This window comes from Magnolia sinica, chromosome 19 (assembly GCF_029962835.1).
Source record: "Magnolia sinica isolate HGM2019 chromosome 19, MsV1, whole genome shotgun sequence".
NCBI classification, from domain to species: domain Eukaryota; kingdom Viridiplantae; phylum Streptophyta; class Magnoliopsida; order Magnoliales; family Magnoliaceae; genus Magnolia; species Magnolia sinica.
In genome coordinates, this window is record NC_080591.1 from 6,216,721 (window position 1) to 6,237,798 (window position 21,078).

The following is a 21,078-nucleotide window of genomic DNA, read 5'->3' on the forward strand; positions in this document are numbered from 1 at the left end:
GTTGGGGCCCATGGAGCCCCATAACCGTCCGGCTCTAGCTAGGTCATGCTGGGGGTAGTACCCAATCCGCGCCCAAACCTCACACCGATCTATATAACTCAGGTGGGCCTCACCACAGGAAAAGGTATAAATCATGCCTAAAACATGGAAATGGATTGGCTACTCCCCCTGCCACCATCCCCGTGTCTGATGGTTGGTGCTTGTGGGCCCAACCATAATGTATGTGTTTCATCCATTCCGTTCATCCATTTTTACAGATCATTTTAGGTATTAAAAAAAAATGAGAGGGATATAATTCTCAGGTGGACCACACCACAGGAAAACAATAGTGATTGGATATCCACCATTAAAATCCTCCTAATGCCCACTGTACTGTTTATTTGACATCCAATCTGTTGATTAGATCATATAGACCTAGATTAAGGGAAAAAACAAAGATAAGCTTGATCCAAAACTTTTATGGCCCCCAAAAAGTTTTTAATGGTCTACGTTCATTCAACACTGTTTCCTGTAATATGGTCCACTTGAGATTGGGATATACCTCATTTTTGGTCTCATACCATAAAATGATCTAGAAAAATAAGCACATACATCATGGTGGGGCCTAGAGAGCAGCGACCATCAGCCATTGGCTGGTGGCAGGGGGAGTAGCCAATCCGTTTCCCTAAAACATGGTGTCGCCCACCTGAGTTTCAGGACAGCATGATTTCAGCACATTCACAGTGGGCCCCACATAAATAATGGTGGGCGTCCCATCCAAACTCTTTCCCTATGGTGTGGCTTAACCCCCACTTGGACAGACCCGATTTCTCTGTTTCCAGGGTGGATGTGAAGCAACGCACCTGATAGAGAGCTGACAATCATCGGATTGATTCAATCAGCGCCCCATGGATATCCATGGTAGAGTGATCACAATCATGAAACTGAATGAATCATCAGTTCCCATGCAATTTTTTCACTGGTCCATGGTGGTGGACCCACCAAATGGACTGCCTTGATCATCAAACTGGTGTGCTTCGTTATACCCAGATCCATAGCTCAACTGACAGACTGAGCGGAGACACCTCGTTTCAACACTCGAGGTCTTAAAAAAAAAAAACAAACTGGTGTGCTTCGTTTTCAGCTGCCTTGACAAAGCAGCCATGGAATGAAGACATGGTGACTCAGTCCTGAGTCAAGTTGGGACCAGATCACTGGGTCCAAATTGACTTGGACGAGTCAGCAAATCCATAAAAGCAACCACCTTCCTGTTTTGGTGACCCAACAGAGCCAGAAGTGGGCCCAAACATGGAGGTACCCCAACCCAAAAGTAAAATAAATGGTCAATCAAACCTGCCAAATTGAGAGACCCTGATAATACTAAAACCATCCAGTCAGGCAAAACATGAGAAGAGTAGGGCTGGAAATGGGTTGGGTCAACCTGGCCCAACTCATTCAGGGTTTGGTGGCACCATATTCAGGTCCACCGGTTTGGATCTATTTCAACTAAGGAGCCAATAAATAATCAGGTCAGATCCAGGTCCATCCAGATGCAAACACCTTGCAGCCACAGATGGAAAAGGGATCCCAATGGTTCAGGTTGGCCTAATGATCAAGTGGACCTGGTCTGACTCAAAACACCGGTTTTGACATGGTTTTAATACTCAGCAACTCGTATCAGTCAGCCTTGAGTCATGATCAGGGGTTGCATCAGCATGACTCGCCCGAGTTGGGGTGACTCGGGAGGGTGATGGTGGTATGAAACTGGATCAGAGGGTATACCGAATCCAAGTCAACTCGGACAAGTCATATTGTACTCGTCCAAATCTTAAAACCATGGGTTAGCCACGTTTGGGGTTGGCTGCAGGTCCACATTTAAAGGCCCCAATAAATAATCAGGTGGCCCATGATCCAAGTCATTCACAGCCCTAGATAAAAGGGACAGATAGCAGAAACATGACAAAACAAGGTTCCGGCATTATCCTATCTCTATCCCGAGTGTTATTCAGGGATTCTCACCTAAAACAGATGCATTCGAGAAAATCCAGAGTCAGATTACAGAAAGAAGCCAAGCATCCCCAACAAAACTGCCCGGAGAGGCGAAGAAGCCGCGCTCTTCACTGAGTCGAGATTAACAAAATCCAAATCGCCAGCAAATTTGATGAGGCCTGAAAACATTATTCAAACCAGAGGGAAAGAAAATGGAACTGCGAAGAAGAAAGGACGATATGGCCTGCAGGCTAAACGATCAGAGATTTCCTAAGTCTTATTTGCCACAAGACATTCGACTGAGATTGGAATTCGAGCAAGAAAACTAATAGCCAAAAGTGCCACTTAATCTAGTGTTGATCTATCCCTCTATATCCACAAGTGCTCTCTTCGGTATTCTCGGACGATGACTGGCACGCTTGTCGGTGGCACCTGCAACCAACATAAACAACCATTGATGTATATAAACGATGACGATATACAAAGTGAAATGAGGCTCACCCCTTCTACCCCATCGAGTGATGATCCAGACTGACCGTCTAGAAGGTCCCACCACAAATGCACCACATTACAAAAATAAAATAAAATCTCACTCATCAGAGATGTCACTCAACTTTGTAAAAAATGGCCCCATTGGTACAAAGGTGAGTTCTAAATTGGGCAACCCAAGTTCGGGTCAGGTCGGGTCATCAAGGTCCACACGTTGGAAATGCCAACCCAATTTCAATTCAGATTGGATTTGGGTTGAGCAAGTTTGGATCGGATTAGGTCGGGTTGGGCTTAGGTCAAGATGTGTTGGGTTGGGCATCCAGAGGATTTCATCAGGCACCTTGGTTTGGAATTATTGTTGGGTCAGGTTGGGTTACGGGTTGCCCTCATGATCTCAGGCTGGGCTCGGGTTGACCCTCAACCCAACCCGACCCACCCGAGTTGCACCTATAATTCTAAATAATGATCCAAATGAGCAGTTTCAGACTCTTTTTGTATGGATGATGAGGATGTCTTATCAGTAAGATTTTCCAATGTAGCCCATACATGGTGGCACCTTTTGGATGAACATCAAACTGTCATCATATGGTGGGGCAGGCCTCCTTGCAGTTTTCATATAAAATTCAGTTTCACTAATTCGCACAGTTCAGCACAAAATAAGAAATTAACATTAAAAAGGAAGAAGAAGAAAAGAAACTCAGAGAATGATTCATTAAAGTGCAGTTTCTGAAAGTATCTTCCAGTATGTCTTGCCTCTTCCTATGAGGGAATCAAGCCTCGTGGGACATTTGTAGGTTTAAGCTTCAGGCCCTTCAGTCAGGACATGAGGATCACAAGACTAACCTAAAGTAGCAGACATTGTGGGGACCATTGATGAACCATGCACCAGAAACCTCCTAGATTGGCTTGTGATTAATATAAGAGTTTTGCAGTCAGTTGAAAGCCCAATCGTCCTATGATGAAGGTTTTTAATATTGACAGATGATTCTTGACAAAACAAATGATTCAATAGCCCTTGAAATTCCATTCTTAAAATATGTGTGTTATCTAATCGGCAATTATATCATGCAATTCTAACACTGTAGACAATGGATAAGCTGCATGGAAAAGACAGGCAGCTTCTGCAATCTCTTCTAGTAGTTCAAGCCATTTTTGCCAAAACTTTCAATTGCTTATTTTGCAGTTGGAGCATTGCTAAGAGCACACAAGTGAGAATATAAGTTCATGTACACCCCCACATGTGTGCTAGCACGGCACATAGGTGTGAGATCTAATCCATCCATCGGGTTGGTCCGACCTTCCACATGTTTTCCCAAAAATAAAATTTGGTCCAATCAGCAAGGGGACCTCAATGTTAGAAAAAGATGGGTGGTTTAAAAAACTTCAGCCAAGTTTTTCAGAGCTGTAAATTTGTTTTGCAATCTGTGACCCACCTGACCAGTGGATGATTCTTGGGCTTGGGTATCAAGATAGCTGTGCCATTCTGATAGATGGATTGGATCTTGCACCTGTCACTGACATGCTGCCTCATGTGTGGCTTGTACATGTGCTTTATTGCATGTGTGTGGGCTTAGCAAAGCTCTTGCAGCTGACCATCAATTGGAATTTTGTCATTTTATTATTTATCATTTTCAAGATTCTTTTGATAATTGATAATGAATAAAATAAGAACTACATTGATCAAGTTCTATTTTCTTTGATATTTCCATTTTTATTTTTTCGAACATTATGTCCCAAGTATTAAAATCTTTTAAAGCTGCAGTTCCAGCTTCCACCCTGGGCCCATTTCTAGGTAAAACTAACTGATTTCCCATTTATTTGAAAAAGTAAATTTACACACTGAGCACTAATTATAAATGAAAAAAGTTCCAAAAGAGAAAATAAAATAATAATAATAACAATAATAAATTGTTTAATAATAATAGGTTTCATTGAAGGGGATTGAGGATCCTCATGCAACTCAAGTCCTATATGATTTCCATTGCAACTTCAAGGTTTGGTTGCCCCCACAATCACCCCTTATCCAAATATGCCTTCATACAATCACTGCATCCAGGCATGTGTGTGGGACATCCGAGCAGGCTAAGTTGGCCCTCACTAAGAACTTTTTTTTTGAAAGGTAACACTAACAAGGATTGAACCCTGGATCTATCATACACACTACACTGGTCCTCACTGAGAACATGTCCTAGCACAAAATTCAGGCTGGCCTCAAGTACATTGAATGTTTTCAAAACCGTCAGTTCTTTTCATACAGAGATGTTATATCTGTTAAGTGGACTGGCCTGATTTTTGCACCAATCATCCCCACAGAGAGAGCTACCTTTGACCATCTGTTTTCCCACTCTGGTGTTCATCCCCACAGAGAGAGCTACCTTTGACTATCTGTTTTCCCACTCTGGTGTTCATCCCCACAGAGAGAGCTACCTTTGACCATCTGCTTTCCCACTCAGGTGTCCCACACGAGTCACGTTGGCACAATTCCTACATGTGGAGATGATGCATGTGGATCTAGCACACCTCTACAACTGTAGCTGCCAATGCGAAGCTGCAGTGACAAGGGTACCAAAACTAAAAATTGCACATGTTTAAAAAGTGCTCTAGAAAAGCTAAACCATGAATTCACCTATTGTGGATTGTGGAGTTGAGGCATTTCGGCCAACAGCTCTAGAATGAAAATTGGTTCCCTGCACGCACTTGGTATTCATTGTCCTCATGCCGCCTATTAAAGTTTCAGCCAACAGCTCTAAAATGAAAATTGGTTCCCTGCACGCACTTAGGATTCATTGTCCTCGTGCTGCCTATTAAAGTTTTAAAAGTATATTTCAGATTCAAAAGAAATTTTTCATCCATTTCGATGCAATTATTATTTCCCATACCCGCCCAGGGTTTGGGCAAATGGCTAGCGTCGTGGGTTTGCTCCCCACAGACGTGAGTTTGATTCCCCTCCTTGTGCTTTACCTAATGCATGTGGTTTGTGGGTGATTGCATGCATCTGCAGGGATTAATCTCACCTTAAAAAGGGGCGGGGACACCCCGTCGTCATAAAAAAATATATTATTTATTATTATTTTCCATGAAATTTTTTCTCCTCCCAAAATTTGTAATTTCGTATTTCTAACCAGTGAATGCACTCGTATTTTCATGGGGTGAGTTAGACCACAGTGTGATTGCAAACGCCATGTCAGCTAGTAGTGACCCCCCATTATACATGTTTATCATTCTCTATCATCCAAATAAAGCGCCCTAATAGTACAGCCCCAAACCAACCTCATGATCTTAGTCCTTAACCATCTCATTTCTCTATCAATCCAAAAGATATTATTTCATCCATAGAATTTCGAGCAATGATGAATTTTCAACCACCCATTTAATGGGCACCAATTAGATGGTTAGGATCAGTCCAATGATGTGATTTTCAGGCTATGTTTCGTCCACAACAGAGCATGTAATGTGGACGGCCTGGATTGACGTACATGTACACACACCACGTTTATGGTGGATACAAAATGGTGTGGCAAACAAGCACCATAGCTAGTCATTCATTTAATCCACCAAGCTTTCCACCTCATGCTCATGTTTATAACCTTAAATGGAACACAAGTCGGCACCACTGACTTCCACGACTAAAAGAAAACAACGGAGGGAAGAATATAGAAGTTTTTAACTTCTTATAACTGTTCCTATTAAAAAGAAAGAAAGAGATCAAAACTTGGAACTCAAAGGGGGATTATGACTTACCATTCCATAATCTGTGACTATCATTGATACATAATCTGAAGGAGTCGCATCATAACTGTTACAGCAACATATTAAAATAAGAATTTGCAAAACCAACATGGGTAAAATCAAATTGCTGAGTTCTCCTATTATTCAAATGCCATATACTCACGCAAGATTCAGAAGTTGTAAATTTTGTAGATTTTCAATATCAGAGCAATTATCCAGATAATTCACATCCTTTCTTCCAGGAACCTTTGCAATGGCATCTGAGTCACCTGAGAAACAATGTAAACATTAAAAAGATAAATCATTACTGAAGAATGTCAGTGCACATACAATAAGCAGAGTTTGCTATGCAAGCGAGCACCTCTTCCCATGGCCTCTGCATGTGGTTACATGGAGTGACACTGGAAAGTGAGGCCAACATCTGAACATGGCATCGGGTGGGCACCACTGTGCGGATGACCAGGCAATAAAAAAAATAATTAAAAAAAAAAAAAGATGGTTCTAAAAAATTTGTGAACAGTCAACATTCGCATACATGTCCACTTGATGAGTTGAGTGGCCTGATTTTTTAGCCAGGTCATCTTGGGGCCCAACTGGCGCATGGCAATGACATCTGCCTCGTGGTTGGCACATTCGCCACTTATGGGCCTAGCAAAACTATAACAAGAAAGGGACGAGCTTCTTGAATCTCAGGAGCTGGTGTATGGCTCAGACATACCTAGTTCATTAGAGCATATAGAATCAAGTTGTACCCTTTCATGGAACTTATATGCTTCGCAGCATATTAAAACAGGAACACGGAAAGCATGAGCAACCATAGCAACACACGCAGTCCCAACTCTTGAATAAACGGTTCCATTAGATAACACAGAAGAAGCTCCCAAAAAAACTCGTGTTACTTCATGCATGATATAGGAAATAGCATTTATATGTGTGTAAGTACAGCTGAGGCCCTTCGCCACCAGCCTCCGAAGCAATGCTTGGCCTTCGAGCTTTGGACGTGAGTCTACTACCACAACACGGAACTGTTTCCCGAGCTCATGAGCATACAATAGTATCATTTCAACGACAGAAGATGACCCATATGTGAGCAGCACATCCCCATCTCTGATCTTTGTTACTGCATGCCTCACTATCACCTTATCAGCAAGCACTATCTTATCATTTATAAAACGTTCAATATCTGACTGGAGTGAAGCTTTTGCTTCCGACTCTGACAACGTCAAAGGCAACCTGGCAATTGTGTTCTTCAGAAACCTAATTGCATTTCCCATGCTGATTGAAAGGGGCCTACACTCGATCAAAAATGAAACATAGCTACCAATTTTTGCGGTCAAATCTCGAATGAGATTTTTTTCGGGTGGTGTGGAATAGTCCTTAATGGCCTCTTTAAATGCCAAAAGCATTGCAACACAACGTGCATTGCCGCCAGAAATATCCCCAGCCAAATACTGCAACCCAACCTGATAAGCATTGATAGAAAAGATGTTAGGGAGGATCAGATAGAATCTTTTTTGTCGAATTGTGCTCAAAACATGATCTGAAACTTGGATAGCCAATCACTTCATCCAATCCGAAGTTCCAAACGAGAGGCATTTCATCATTCTTTACAAACAACACTGTACATGGTCTATTAATTCAGGATAGTTTTGTAAAATATTTAAACATATACAGCCATGGCTACTCGCATAGACTAGGATTTGGAATCTACTCCACCATGTGCAAGATCCTGGCTATCATCAAGTAGGCCCCACCATGCATGTTCCATGCCCTAAAAATCAGGCTGGTCCAATCATCCTGTGAGCCACGTGTACAATAAATGTGGACCCTCGATCATTTTCTTAACCATCCATTCTCCTCATATCTGTGCAGCCCACATGATTGGACCAGACTTTTTCAGCCACAGCCCATAAACAACAAGCCCCACCAGATGAACAACCTGGATCTCGTACACATTTGTTACTCTCATGCATCGCAAATCTTCTGCAAAATAGGAGTTGTTGTCGCTGGAAGAAGAGGGAGAAATGAAAATCCTGGGGAACAATTCATGTCTCAGTTTCCCGGCCCTATGCCTGCATCATTTTCAATTTTCTGAGAGACGGTAGGATGTCAAAACACATACCTTGTAAACAGCAGGATGCATTGGATCAAGCTGGAAAAACTTCGACTCAAGGTCAGAAAGCCGAGTTCCATGTTCATACTGGGGTAAATGTCTGAACAATTCAACCCTGTTTCTAGCTTCAGTTTGCTTAACCACTGCACGCTTTTTAGCCTTTTCGACTCGTTGCTCATCATCAAATTGCATACGCGGGTGAGGGACATCTTTCTTCCTGTCTTTTTCTGGAGGTCGATCGGCACCTTTCTTCTCCGAAGCCGCAACTGAAGGCGTACCTGGAGCACTATCTTTCTTCTGTGAAGGCAGCTTCACACCTTTAGATTGCTTGGAATTTGCTGTCGCCGCTCCTCCAGAAGCAGTTGCAGGCTTGCTTCCTTCTCCTGCAATCATCACCATGCAAGAAGGCCATGCGCAATGGTTAGATGGAGAATAAAACTTGGACAAGGAAACAGTTTCAGAAATGGGCACCAGGCATCAGACACAGGAGATCCTGGGAAACCCAACACATTGGCACATCTTTACTGATATATTATGATGATGAAAAATGGGTATTGAACTTTTGTTCAACTGCAGAATGTATTTTTAAAAGTTAAAAATAAATAAATAAATAACTATCTGCACAAACGGACACATTAGAACTGTATAAAAAGTATAAAGGTACAACTGAAACATAAGTATAAAGATTTTAGGGTATTTTAGTATAGCTGACTTGATGTGCATCAGGCATGGCAGGGCAGTCTTTAGAAATAGAGGGCCCTCATTACATAGGATGGAGACGCTCTACTTCACAAGTAGTGGAAAGGAGACATACCCACTGGTCGTTCCCAACATGCATTCCATGTGTCTTAGATACACAGAGTCAGTAAATCACTTGTTTATTCATTATCCGCTCGCCGGATCGGTTTGGGATAGGTTCTTTGGGCTTTTCAAGATTCCTTGGGTGATGTTGGGTACAATAGAGTGCTTGTTTTCGGCTTAGCACGGAGGTAGCAATGGTAAAGAAGGCAAGATCTTGTGAAGGCTTTCTCTGTTAGCAGCTTTCTGGGGGGGAAGAAATATTTTGGTATAGAAATGGCTCGGCTGCAGAAATTTTTAGGAAGGCGAACTGGGATTTGTTGGAGTGGGTTTCTATCTTGAAAATTCCTGTAGATTGTATTTCTTTAAGTTGGATTTTGTGTTTGTAGTTGTGGGCTGCCTTTGGCGTTCATTTAGTAAATTATCAATTTTTTAAAAGGAGACACAAGGCTAGAATAGCATAAACAATTTTAAGATAGCACACTGGGTGCCCCTAGAATCTACATATGCCCACGCTCATCATGGTTAACACCTGGATAGATTATCATCAGTGGGCAAACTGAAACCAATAACATCAATACCGAAGAACAAGTAGAATCAAATTAATATTGCTGATGACACTCGATAATTTCCAAAGGCACATGTGATCCAAATGAATGAATGATTATTATTGCAATTCCTGCAGTCAAGTCCAGACGCGCTGAACAAAGTACAAGACAATTGGTTAGATAAGACAGACAATAAAAGATCACTTCAATAAACACAAAGTTTCTAGCTTCCAATGTCTAATTTTAAACTTTCAGATTCATTACTGACAAACAACCGCAGTCTTAGCATTTGGAAACTCCAAATGCACTTTTTGTCTTGATCGGCTGACACTCACTTGCTGAAGTGTGTGCGCATACGTTCATTGTGAGTGTATCAAAGTAATCGAAGTAGCAGCTTTACATATAACCAGTGTTGTCATGTGCGACCACATATGCAGATAGCATATGCGATCATGGCACATGCGATTGCATATGTGGCATATGCAAAAATATATGTATGCGATCGCATATTGGCCATGGCACCTTTTTTTCTTTTTGCAAAAAAACAACTTTTTGCCTATAAAAAGGCTTCCAAACCTCCTCCTCTCTCTCTCTCTCTCTCTCTCTCTCTCTCTCTCTCTCTCTCTCTCTCTCTCTCTCTCATACATTCCCTCTCTTGGAAGTTGGAAGATCAAGATTCAAGCACTTTCTAGTTTCAAGAAAGATAGCTTGTTGATTTTCTACAGTAATAAATATATAGTTTGTTGATTTTGTTGTTGCTTCTTACTTGTTAACTATATTGTTGAATGTTGATGACTTGATGTTTAATTCATAGTTTAATTGATTTTATTTCTCTCAAATGTATTTTAAATATGTAAAAGCAGTTATTTATTAACTTAGGAAAGCTCTCCTTAATTTCTTATATTGTTTTACTTTTTTTTGGAATTTTTTCCTTTTTTATTATTTATTTTTGAAAAAAAAAGTCGCATATGCGCATAGGCATATGCAATCACACTCGCACATCATCGCATATGCGATTCGATAACATTGCATATAACATTTAGAATCTTCAAGCCGCACCATCAGGCAAGATAGACCAGATGCATGCGACTCAGTAATCAGAAAGTCAAGAACCTTGTCACGCCATAATCTCCAATGCATGAATTGAACTGTCAATGAGACCATCCATTGGCATTTAAAATAATAATAATATGCAATAAAAGCACAAGGAAAGACAGGAAAAAAAAAAAATGTTTTGCTGGATCAAGTGCAAATAAAGGTAAATGACAGTAGCACTAAATTCCAGAATCAAAGAAAGAAAACGAATAAGAGGGATTTACCTGCATTTTTTGCAGCAGCCTTAGCAGCTCGTTGAGCCTCTTGAATGGCACGTCTTTCAGCTTTTGAGGTTTTCTCTTTCAATGGCTTTGAACCCCCAGCACGTTCATTTTGCACCTCAGCCAACGCCCTTCCACCTTTTTCTGCATGAATCTTTTGATCAGCATAAAACATCACAATTCGGTCTTTTCTTTTCTTTTTTTTGTGCCGGGGGGGGGGGCACCAAGAAGCAGTTATGGACAAACATTATAGAGGAAAGGTGTTTAGACAAAATGGAGTCTTTGTACACAAACACATCAGTTTCAATAATGGTAATGGCAAACAACAAAGTTTATACCAAATCTGTACTATGACTTAAACCCACCCCATGCAGGGACAGATTTTAGACTTCTCAAAGAATAACATTACAAAGAGATGGCATGGCCAAAGAATGACTCGGAAGCACCAACACTAGCTGTAAGCCATTTTGGAATGCATGATGCATCATTACTTTTCTTATTTATTTTGAATAGTAAGGTTTCTCGATTGAAATAAAGCCATGGGAAATAAAGAACCCAGGAGAGGAAAAGATGCGATGAGTGAATGAAACCGTCTTGTCACTCCATGTTTGATTAGGGAATAATCTAAATCATAAGCCTCTCACAATGCTTGGGGGAAGGATAGAATAAACTAGTAGAAAAGACATTGGATCATCAAAAAATTAATGAAAGTTTCCACCACTCATGACCTCGGATATGCCCAATTTACCATGGTCGTACAAGCACCTTCAACAAGCAAATGGCAAATATAGGATTTGAACAACACACAATGCTCTTGTGTCAGCTTCAACAGAAGCTATCATGCCCAATAGGCCGGATAAAAATAAATGGATTCCTTTGTCATCTCTCGACATACCCCAAATTGAAGGGACCTGAGTTGCCAAAAAGAGCTTCAATTGAAGTGAAGCTTCCAACCCAAAGGTCAGCAGTAAGGAGTTTGCCATGTTTATTCATAGAATATCCCTTCCATAGAAGGCATAATTTACAAATAAATAGGAGATTAAAAATTCTGTAAATTTGAGAGTAAGATGAAGATCGGAAACAAGGATATGATTAAAAAAAAGTATAACCACAAACTGTCCAATCACTGGACAGAAGACTTTGTTCATTAACACCATAAGAAACTTATTGGTAACTTCAAAAAGCATAACCAACAGGTAAGTCCCCACACCTTTTTTTTTCAAAGGACAAGTTCCCACGCAGTTTAGACATAATTTTCAATTCGCTCCCCGGCCTAATCCCTGTTGAATGATAAAAGCTAACCAAATTCATTTTTTAAAACACATGCATTGGCTAACACGTTGGCCATATTATCCAACCACTGAATATGAAAATGATACAAAATCATTGTCTTAACTCAAACATCCCCAAAACCACCAGGACAACACATGCACTTGTCTTTTTTATCACACCATTTTCCACTCCAAGACTCATTATTCATAGGGCGGATCCTGTAAGCTGTTCGATTTGACAAAACCAAAGCTGCTTGATTTGAACAAACCAAACCAAAGATAAGACTCAGAGCAGGAACCTTCTATACAAGGAGCCGCTCTTGCTCCTGATACCTATCTTTCCTTTTCTTTTTTCATATGCAAAAATGAGCTTTTATTTGGGGAGAAAAACAAGGAATTAAATGTAATCAATTATGCAAACAGAAATGCAATATGCATCTCCAACACACAAAGAATCCCAGGTCACACCTTGCTTGGTGAGGCAATCACCTAAGGAGCCAGCTTCTCTAGGGACAACTTAAAGGAAATATAGTACAAAAACCATAAACATCATCATCTAAGGCTTATCCCAACTAATAGGGGTTGTCTACACTAATCTTGTTCCGCCATTCAACTCTATCAAGGATCATATCCTCAGCCAGGGATGTCAATCTTTTAATCTCACTTACGAAAAATTGCCTCTTCCAAGGCACCACTCTCATCCCAAAAAACCGAGCAATGGCACTCTTGGAATCTCCTTCAATGATGAACCTTGAGAACTTTGAATGGTCATTAATAAGATTTAAAACCTGTCTTGATTGCTTCCAAATTTATCTGGAAAATACCATCTTCACTGGGTCGCGGCTATCCACATTGAGCTGCCATCCACATTCAAATTACACCATCCTGCATGAAAGGGAACCCACCAAGCAGTTTACACCACAGACCCACTAGATTCATTGATTATGTCATTGCAGCTTCTTACCATGTCTAGTATCAAGACTTCTTTGAACTCTTTTAGCATTGAAGTTCCACTCAATAAGAGAAACTTTGATCTTTTTCATTATTTCATTCGAGGATGGCTTGTCTACAAAAATCCTTTTGTTCCTTCCACAGGCCCCATAAAATTGCATGTTGGAGCATTCTCGGTTATTTTCATTTCAAGAATAGTCACTCCCATGATCCACATCCGAATGAGCTCTAGACTTCTAGCTCATGCTTTGAGCAATTATGGGGTGAAAAAAAAATAAGTAAATCTAGTGTTGGATCTCTCTCGTGAGAAGCAATTCATCAAGAAATTGATCGGAATTATGTCTACATATCAAGGTTCTAGTTCTTTTGGAACTGGATTAGAATGCCCGTCTCCTGTAGCTACCAATGCATAAGAAAGCCCACCATTTTGAGTTTTGACATAAACCAAGCCATTGAAAGAAAACTATTACTTTCTCTTTGAAAGATTTAGGTTCATAATGAGACACTTGAATGAAACTGAAACATGTTGGGGAGGACAATCTAGACCAGCACTTGCATGGTGGGGATTGCTTCATTAAAAGCTGGATCAGATTTCTTGTAAGGGCAATTGGGGAGGGTGTGACCCCATGTCCATGTTTTCAGCACCTTCAACACTCAATTCACCGTCTGTAGAAGATTGAAAAGAGCTATGGACCTGGTCAATTGCCTTGAGGTGCCTATTTGAATTGCCTCTCCCCTAAAGTGCAAGATGGTATGGTTCATTATTGACTGTTATCGAGATGGGGTTGCAATGTGCAATTGAAGCCCATCCACACACACACGCAACCATTTGTCCTTTGCTCTCTGTCATGTTGTTCTGCTTGGTACAGTTCTTCAGTCTACTTCTCCAGACTCCAAGCCCCTTGGCAAAGAATTTTGAGACTTTGGTAAAGAGTAGAAGTAATCTGCAGTGGGAAAGGTTCCTTCAACTCAAGACATAGCTTCTCCCAGCTACCAAACCCATGTGGTTTGTGGCCCCACCAAGCCAAAGCACATCCCCACAAATTAATGAAGGCCATTTTCAAGCATTTGTAATCAAGAACTTCCTTAAAGTAAGAAATATCCTCTGTGGAGCTAATCTAGTCAAGAAATCCCTTGGCATAGAATACACCATCCAATTCCATCATATCCACATCAGGTCGAGATCCCTCTCAGGTCTCAAGAGAAAGTCCAAAACTCTCTAGTGGCCAGCCATAGGAGGGGAAACTAGAAGATACGAAACCGTTAACAAGGAGCAGCAGTTGGGGAAGTGGCTCCAATGATGCCAAGAGGAGCGACAATTCTGAAGATGGGTTATAAACGGCAAGCATGGGACAAAAAATAATGGCAGGAGTCTAGAGAGAAGAATTATAGGATCCTCCACCCCAGTATTTGAACAGTTGACAGTACAGTCAAGTTTTCACTTTTTGAAAAGTGGGGCCTATCGTTCAATAATCCAGACAATCAGTCTATTATGGAACACATGGGTGTACCATGCCTAACTCAAAACTCTACTGTAAAGGAAGATCCTACTCACCAATCTTGGTATTTTTTCGGTTGAAAGCAGACTGTTATTACATTTCTCCTCTTAACTGTCTATTTGCCAGCCAAAATAGAAGCATTAAGATTGTTGATGCAACTGCATCACATCCCACACGTGCGTGCTCTGCAAGTCTGCATAAGAAAAGACCCAGTTTCCTCTTTAGATTCTATTTTCCTTTTTAATGTTTCTATGTTGGGAAATATATTTCTATGATAGGAGATCTATTTTATTAGATTGTCCTGTTTATTTGGTCTGTTATTTTAGAGATCTTGGCTGATAAAGAATTCTATTTTTATATTCCCTAGATTGTGCCAAGGATTTTCTGAAGGAGGAACTTGTAAGCTCCTTCTTTAGGCCATATGGAAGAACAAAGTTGATTGATACTTTTCTTGAGCAAATTATTGTGTTTCTCTACAGTAGTAGTGTTGGGGGGATATTGCGATCTGCAGTACAACACTAGAGTTCTGTTAAGCTTGATCACAATCATTGCTTCTTCCCTTGTGCAATTTGAAGCATCAACCTGGTCTGTTAAATTCCACCGTAAATGGGTTCTTTCTTGATCTAGGTGCATTAATTGTCCTGCCAAAGATTTCAGGGCATATGTTGCATCTTTGCCCCCATTGATTTAGTGATGCCAAGGTGATAAATGCTGATTGTTCTTGTTTTTGTTGTGCTTTTTAAATAAATTTAGTCATCTGAGAGAGGGAGAGAGAGAGATAGAGAAATATTTTGAGGAATAGTGTATCCACAGTATACACAACAGAGCAACGGCTTGGATTGCTGAATCATGGGCCCCACTTATCAAAACTGAAAACCCCAGAATCCTGCGCAAAGACTCAGATCAGGGATCCTATAATACTAGGTCTAGAGAAGCATAACAGCCAAAGAGGAATTTAAAATAGGAATTAGGTTTAGGCAGCATTTTGGGTCATTGGTTTTACCAAGTTGTGGTTGTCAGGGCTTCACAAGCATACCTGATTCACTTGGTGTTTGGGGTAGTGTGGAAAACGGAACCCACACTAAGCAGCCTTCCGCTTTCCAACATTCCACCCCAAATCAGAAGTTAGATAAGAACTAAGAAAATATCGGATGGTGTCACTGCTCTTTTCTCAACAGAGTTCATTGTCAACACTCTCCCCTCTCCATGGGAGGAATCACCACATCCACTCTGACTGATCATGGCACCCTTTCCTTTTGTACCGTTATACCCAGAGTTGTAGATTGTCACTCCCATATATTTCTTATCTGTTTGTTCGAATCCAATAAATATTTCTTGAGTTTGTTTTCCCTCTGCCGGAGCACAGCATACAGCGAGTGTCCCTGCCCACTAGCGCTTACATGCTGAGCAGTCAGACGATCAGGAAGTGCGCTGTGGACTCCTATGCTATACTTTCCACTGGCCACTACATGAAACTTAACACTGAATGGATGATTGTGAACACAACTATCCATAGATGACTTAAAACAATGCAAAGAAATTTTTCAATAGCTCCGCATTCAACTCTAAAAATCAAATATTAGGATCATCACTGACACATGATTATGTAATGCAGGGGCATTTTCACACTGGGCTCGAGTGGGGTCGTCTGTGGGATGCAGGGGCACACTCGGGGTGGGTGACCCATGCGATTTGGGGCCCACGGGAGAGGTCTCGTGTTCAAGACTCCTTACTAAGGGTGATTAATGCGCATTTCACACCGGGCTTGAGTGCGGTAGCCCGTGCGATGTGGGGACACACTCGAGGTGGGCGGCCCATGTGATTTGAGGCCCACGAAGGGGGTTTGACCGAGGTCCTAACCCATAAGATGTGGGGTATGGGCTATGAGATAAAGGGATTAATTCGCCATACTCTAACAATTCGAGCTTTTAGAGCAAGTGGTTAATTGTTCTGCATCAAATTGGTATCAGAGCAGGAGTTGGGGTTGATTAATGCAGGGGCATTTTCACATTGGGCTCAAGTGGGGTCGCCCATGGGATGTAGGAACACACTCGGGGTGGGTGACCCATGCGATTTGGGGCCCACGGGGGAGGTCTCGTGTTCGAGACTCCTTTCCAGAGGTGATTAATGCGCATTTCACACCGAGCTCGAGTGGGGTAGCCCGTGGGATGCGGGGACACACTTCGTGGCGAACCACAACAGTGGCAAAACGAACTCATTTTTTCTTAACCCCATTTCGCTTATTTGATTAAATTTCTCAATAGAAAATTCCTTCAAGAAATAGGCGAATAGATTAAAATGTATATATACATAAGAGTGATTGAATACCTGACACTCCCAGCGGCATTTTCATCACCGACACCGTGGTCAGACTGATCGGCCCCATAAAATTACCCACCTTCGATGCTGCCACCTCAGCCACGCCACTGTTTGGGAAAGACGATGCGGCGACCTTCCCCGTACTGCCCTTCCCGATCCACCCAGATGCCGTTGACATATCCTCTGACAGCTCCACATCGTCGGTCCTGCTCGACGGCGATGGCATCGGCGACGTCCCCAGGAGCGACTCCGAGGGGTTGTAGCTCCCGAGCACCATAGAGTCCCCGGCCCTGCGGACCGGGACGGGAATCGGGCGGGCCACGGCAGCAGCGGAGATTGAAGACGAGAGGTTGTCAGACGCGTGGCGAGGCGGGGGGATCATGACCGGGGAGAGGGAGTTGCCGGCGAGGGATAGGTCGGCGACGGGAGGTGACGTGGCGATGGTGGGCCCGGACTGGGTGCGGTCGGGGGGTGCGCCGGGGGTAACGAATCCCACCTGGCGCACTTTAGGATCGATCACCATGCGAGAAGCTCTTCGGGCCTCCATTGATTGGAAAAGAGCGAGAGAGGGAGAGAGGGATTGCGATTTGTTAGGATTTTCAAAAATAGAGAGGGGTATTATCGTCCATGTGCATTGGGAGAGGACAGAGGGAAGGGCGTTTTGGGAGTTTAGGGTTTCTGGAGCTTGCAGAGAGAAGTCATGGCTGAGGGTAAAAGGTGGAGAGATGGGAAGAATCTGTTCGGGAAATACCCTTTTTTTCCTTTTTCGTTTTTGAACGGCGGAGGAGGAAAGTCGGGTTAAGGAAATTGAAAGGGACGGAAGCCTTGATGTCAGATCGTCTGATGGAAAGTGTGGGTCAGACGACACGACATGATTGGGTGGTGGCGTGGTGATGCGAGTGCGGTTTGATCAGGACCTTTCGTTCTGTGGGCCTCGGCCTCTATCTGGAAAACGGCCTGATCTTCTTTGCTGCTGATTGGAAAAAGGACGTGAATTTACTGCAACGATTGGGAACCCAAGAGAAAGCTATGTGTGGGCCCACCGTGCCCGAAAATAAGGCCGACTGAAGCTGAAGTGGGTTGCACCACAAGGAACAGAGGAGAGAGGAAGCGGATTGGCTGGTGTACCACACCAGCTATATAGCTGGGGTAGGTACGTCGTGCGAAGACGAGCGCGACGCTCCTCAACTCAAGTTGTACGAACGGTTCAAAGAAGATCAAAGTTACATGGCCCCACAATGATGTATTTATTATATCCACACCGTTCGTTCATTTTTTGAAATCATTTTAGAGCATTGGAAAAAAAAAGTTGAATCATATCCAAAGCTTAAATGGACCACACCAAAAATAACAGCAGGGATAATGATTTTCACCATTAAAAAATTCCTAGGGCCCAACATATTTCCATCCAATCTATTCATAAGGTCACAAATACATGGATGAAGAGGAAAAACAAATTTCATATTGATCCGAAACTTTTGTGACCCTGAAAAGGGTTTCAATGGTAGACGTTCAATCCCTCACTGCTTTTTACAGTGTGGTCCAATTAATCTTTAGAGCTGCCTTATTTTTCGGCCCAAGCATTAAAACAATATCACAAAATGGATGAAGGGTATGGATATAACACATACCTCATGATATGACCCACAGAACTTGCTGACGCGGATACACCTGCTATATAACTGGTGTGTGGTACACCAGCCAATCCGCTTCCGAGAATCCGAGGAGATGGGGGTGGAGATCCCAGTGGGGTACACCTTGATACATGTTACTTACATTCATGCCGTCTGTCTATTGTGAAAGATCATTGTAGGGCATAATAAAGGAAAACAAAAGGCCTATCCAAATCTCAGGTGGACCAGACCACAGGAAATTGTGGTGATTGAATGTCCCCCGTTAAAACTTCTTAGGGGCTACTTGAATATTTATTAGCCATCATAAGAGATCACAAAGATGCCAACTTGATCCAAAACTTTAGTTACTTTTGTAACCCAAAGGAAGTTTTGAATGATGAATCACCGTGATTTTATGTGATATGGTTCACATGAGATTTGGATCTACTTAATTTTTTGGATCATATGATGTAAAATGAGATTCCATAATGAATTAAAGGCGTGAATGTAAGGATCATACATCAAGGTGGGCCCTACAATTAGGGATCCACCCAAGCCGCTCGTGATGGGGCTCATTGCAATGTTAATACACCACTCATTCGTTTTTTTACAGAAGTTAAGTGTGCCCACCATGATATTAGTGAGAAATCTATATTAATCACGTGTTTTGCCCGCTCATATGGAGACATTATGTCAAAGAGTCCGGCTCAAATTTCAAGTTAAGCTATCCAAAATGAAAGAATTACACAAGGAAGCTACCCTTAAACCTCTCTCAGGTACGGGGATTTTATATACCACCCAACTAGTTCACGTGATTATTCCTTTTGAGATGAATTGAAACTACAAAAATAGCGTCTTATTCAAAACTTTTGTAACCCGTCAATATTTCAATAGTGTAATGTTCAATCCTAACTCTTTCTCCGGCCTGCCTGCGTTTTGGACCTGGCTTATTAGTTTTTAGTTTCTGTCAAGTAAATGGATTGAGCCAGCCCAGCCAGATTATGAGCTAAGGAACTTCCTACTACAGGCAAGCCGTGGGCTCCCAGAAAGCTCCCATCCTGACCTTTTTACTATAGTGTGGGCTCACTTGAGTTTGGGATCAGCTTTATTTTAAAATTAAGGTCTTAACAAGAACTAGTGAAAGTAAAGGACGATAGAATAAATTCACATACACATGAGGGAGCTAGAAGTTGAGAGGGATAAAGAGAAAACCAAACATCATCGATAGAGTTGGGCATCGGACCGGATTGGGTCCAAGTCAACTCGGATCGAAATCTGTAGGGCTTGACCTGAACTCGATCCAATCTGGAGCCGAGTCCAAGTTATCTGACTCGAACCGATCCAAATCCCTTCTGGTCTGAGCCGATCCGAGTCTGACTCGGTTAGGAAAACTGAGTCTGACTCGGTTAGGAAAACCGAGTCAGATCGGATTGGGCAAGGTTCGGATCGTCCATTTTTTTCAACGGTGTGGAAATCATTATTCTCACTGTTTCTTATAGTGCGATCTACTTGATTATTAGATATACTTAAAATTTAGCATCTATCCCTGAAATGATCTAAAAAAACTGATGGACGGTGTGAATAAACCAACAAAATTCAAGACGGGCCCACATAGTTTACTCAGTGCGTTAAAATAACTCTGTACGAAATCTGCTTCTAATTCCATCAAGTACTTGCTGTTTATAGCTCATACCAGCTATACAGCTGCTCTAGGTATGTGTCGTGTGAAGACAACCACTGATGCTCCTCAAGCTCCGAGTTGCACGAACGATTCAAAGGAGATCAAAGTTACATGGCCCCACAGTGATGTATTTAGTATATTTATACCATTCATCTATTTTTATAGATCATTTTAGAGCATTATTTAAAAAATGAATCATATCCAAAGATCATCTGGATCACACCATAACTAACAACGAAAATAATGATTGTCACCGTTAAACAATTTGTAGGGCCCACCATAACGTTTATTTTCCATCCAATCTGTTCATAAGGTCACAAAGACTTGAACAAAGAGGAAAAACAAATTTCATATTGATCCAAAACTTATGTGAACCCAAAAAGGGTTTCAATGGTAAACGTTCAATCCCCCACTACTTTCTGTAGTGTGGTACACTTAATAGTTAGATCTATCTTATTTTTTGTCTCAAGCCTTAATACAATATTGCCAAATAGATGGATGGTTTGGATACAACACATACCTCGTAATCAGACCCACAAAACTTGCTAACGTTACACTAATCAATCCAATTCGTACACCAGCCAATACGCTTCCGTCAACTTGGGTCTGACTGTCAAGACGACAATCTGTTGTCAACCATTCTTCAATCAATGCCTGTTACGACTCTCTCTCTCTCTCTTTCTCTCTTCCGTACACAGTTATACACCATTTCTCAATATATATATCTCCATCGGAGAAATCTCATAAAGCTCCGAAATCCAACGGCTCTCAATGTATATCTCT

At 41.8% G+C, this 21,078-nt stretch overlaps 1 protein-coding gene and 1 long non-coding RNA gene across 2 annotated transcripts; both read right to left on the reverse strand.

Annotated features, from left to right (window-relative positions):
- Positions 1-1,991: 1,991 nt before the first annotated feature.
- LOC131234352 (probable translation initiation factor eIF-2B subunit delta) lies at positions 1,992-18,056 on the reverse strand. Its single transcript, XM_058231170.1, has 7 exons — positions 17,011-18,056; positions 10,965-11,105; positions 8,309-8,682; positions 6,905-7,649; positions 6,350-6,455; positions 6,199-6,253; positions 1,992-2,400 (listed from the first exon to the last, which is right to left on the reverse strand). Exons 1-7 carry the CDS (start codon positions 17,546-17,548, stop codon positions 2,338-2,340), a joined length of 2,022 nt encoding a protein of 673 aa, XP_058087153.1. The 5' UTR covers positions 17,549-18,056; the 3' UTR covers positions 1,992-2,337.
- On the reverse strand, positions 3,491-6,192 carry LOC131234353 (uncharacterized). Its single transcript, XR_009165687.1, has 2 exons — positions 4,885-6,192; positions 3,491-4,832 (listed from the first exon to the last, which is right to left on the reverse strand). It is a non-coding gene; the product is annotated as an uncharacterized LOC131234353 (long non-coding RNA).
- Positions 18,057-21,078: the final 3,022 nt, after the last annotated feature.

Excerpts from the sequence above, each read along its gene's own strand:
- LOC131234352 (XM_058231170.1), bottom strand. The coding sequence starts at position 17,548 with ATGGAGGCCCGAAGAGCTTCTCGCATGGTGATCGATCCTAAAGTGCGC. Across the intron at positions 7,650-8,308 it reads TGCATCCTGCTGTTTACAAG|GTTGGGTTGCAGTATTTGGC; the intron begins GTATGTGTTTTG and ends AATGCTTATCAG. Across the intron at positions 2,401-6,198 it reads TAGTCACAGATTATGGAATG|GTGCCACCGACAAGCGTGCC; the intron begins GTAAGTCATAAT and ends TGTTGGTTGCAG.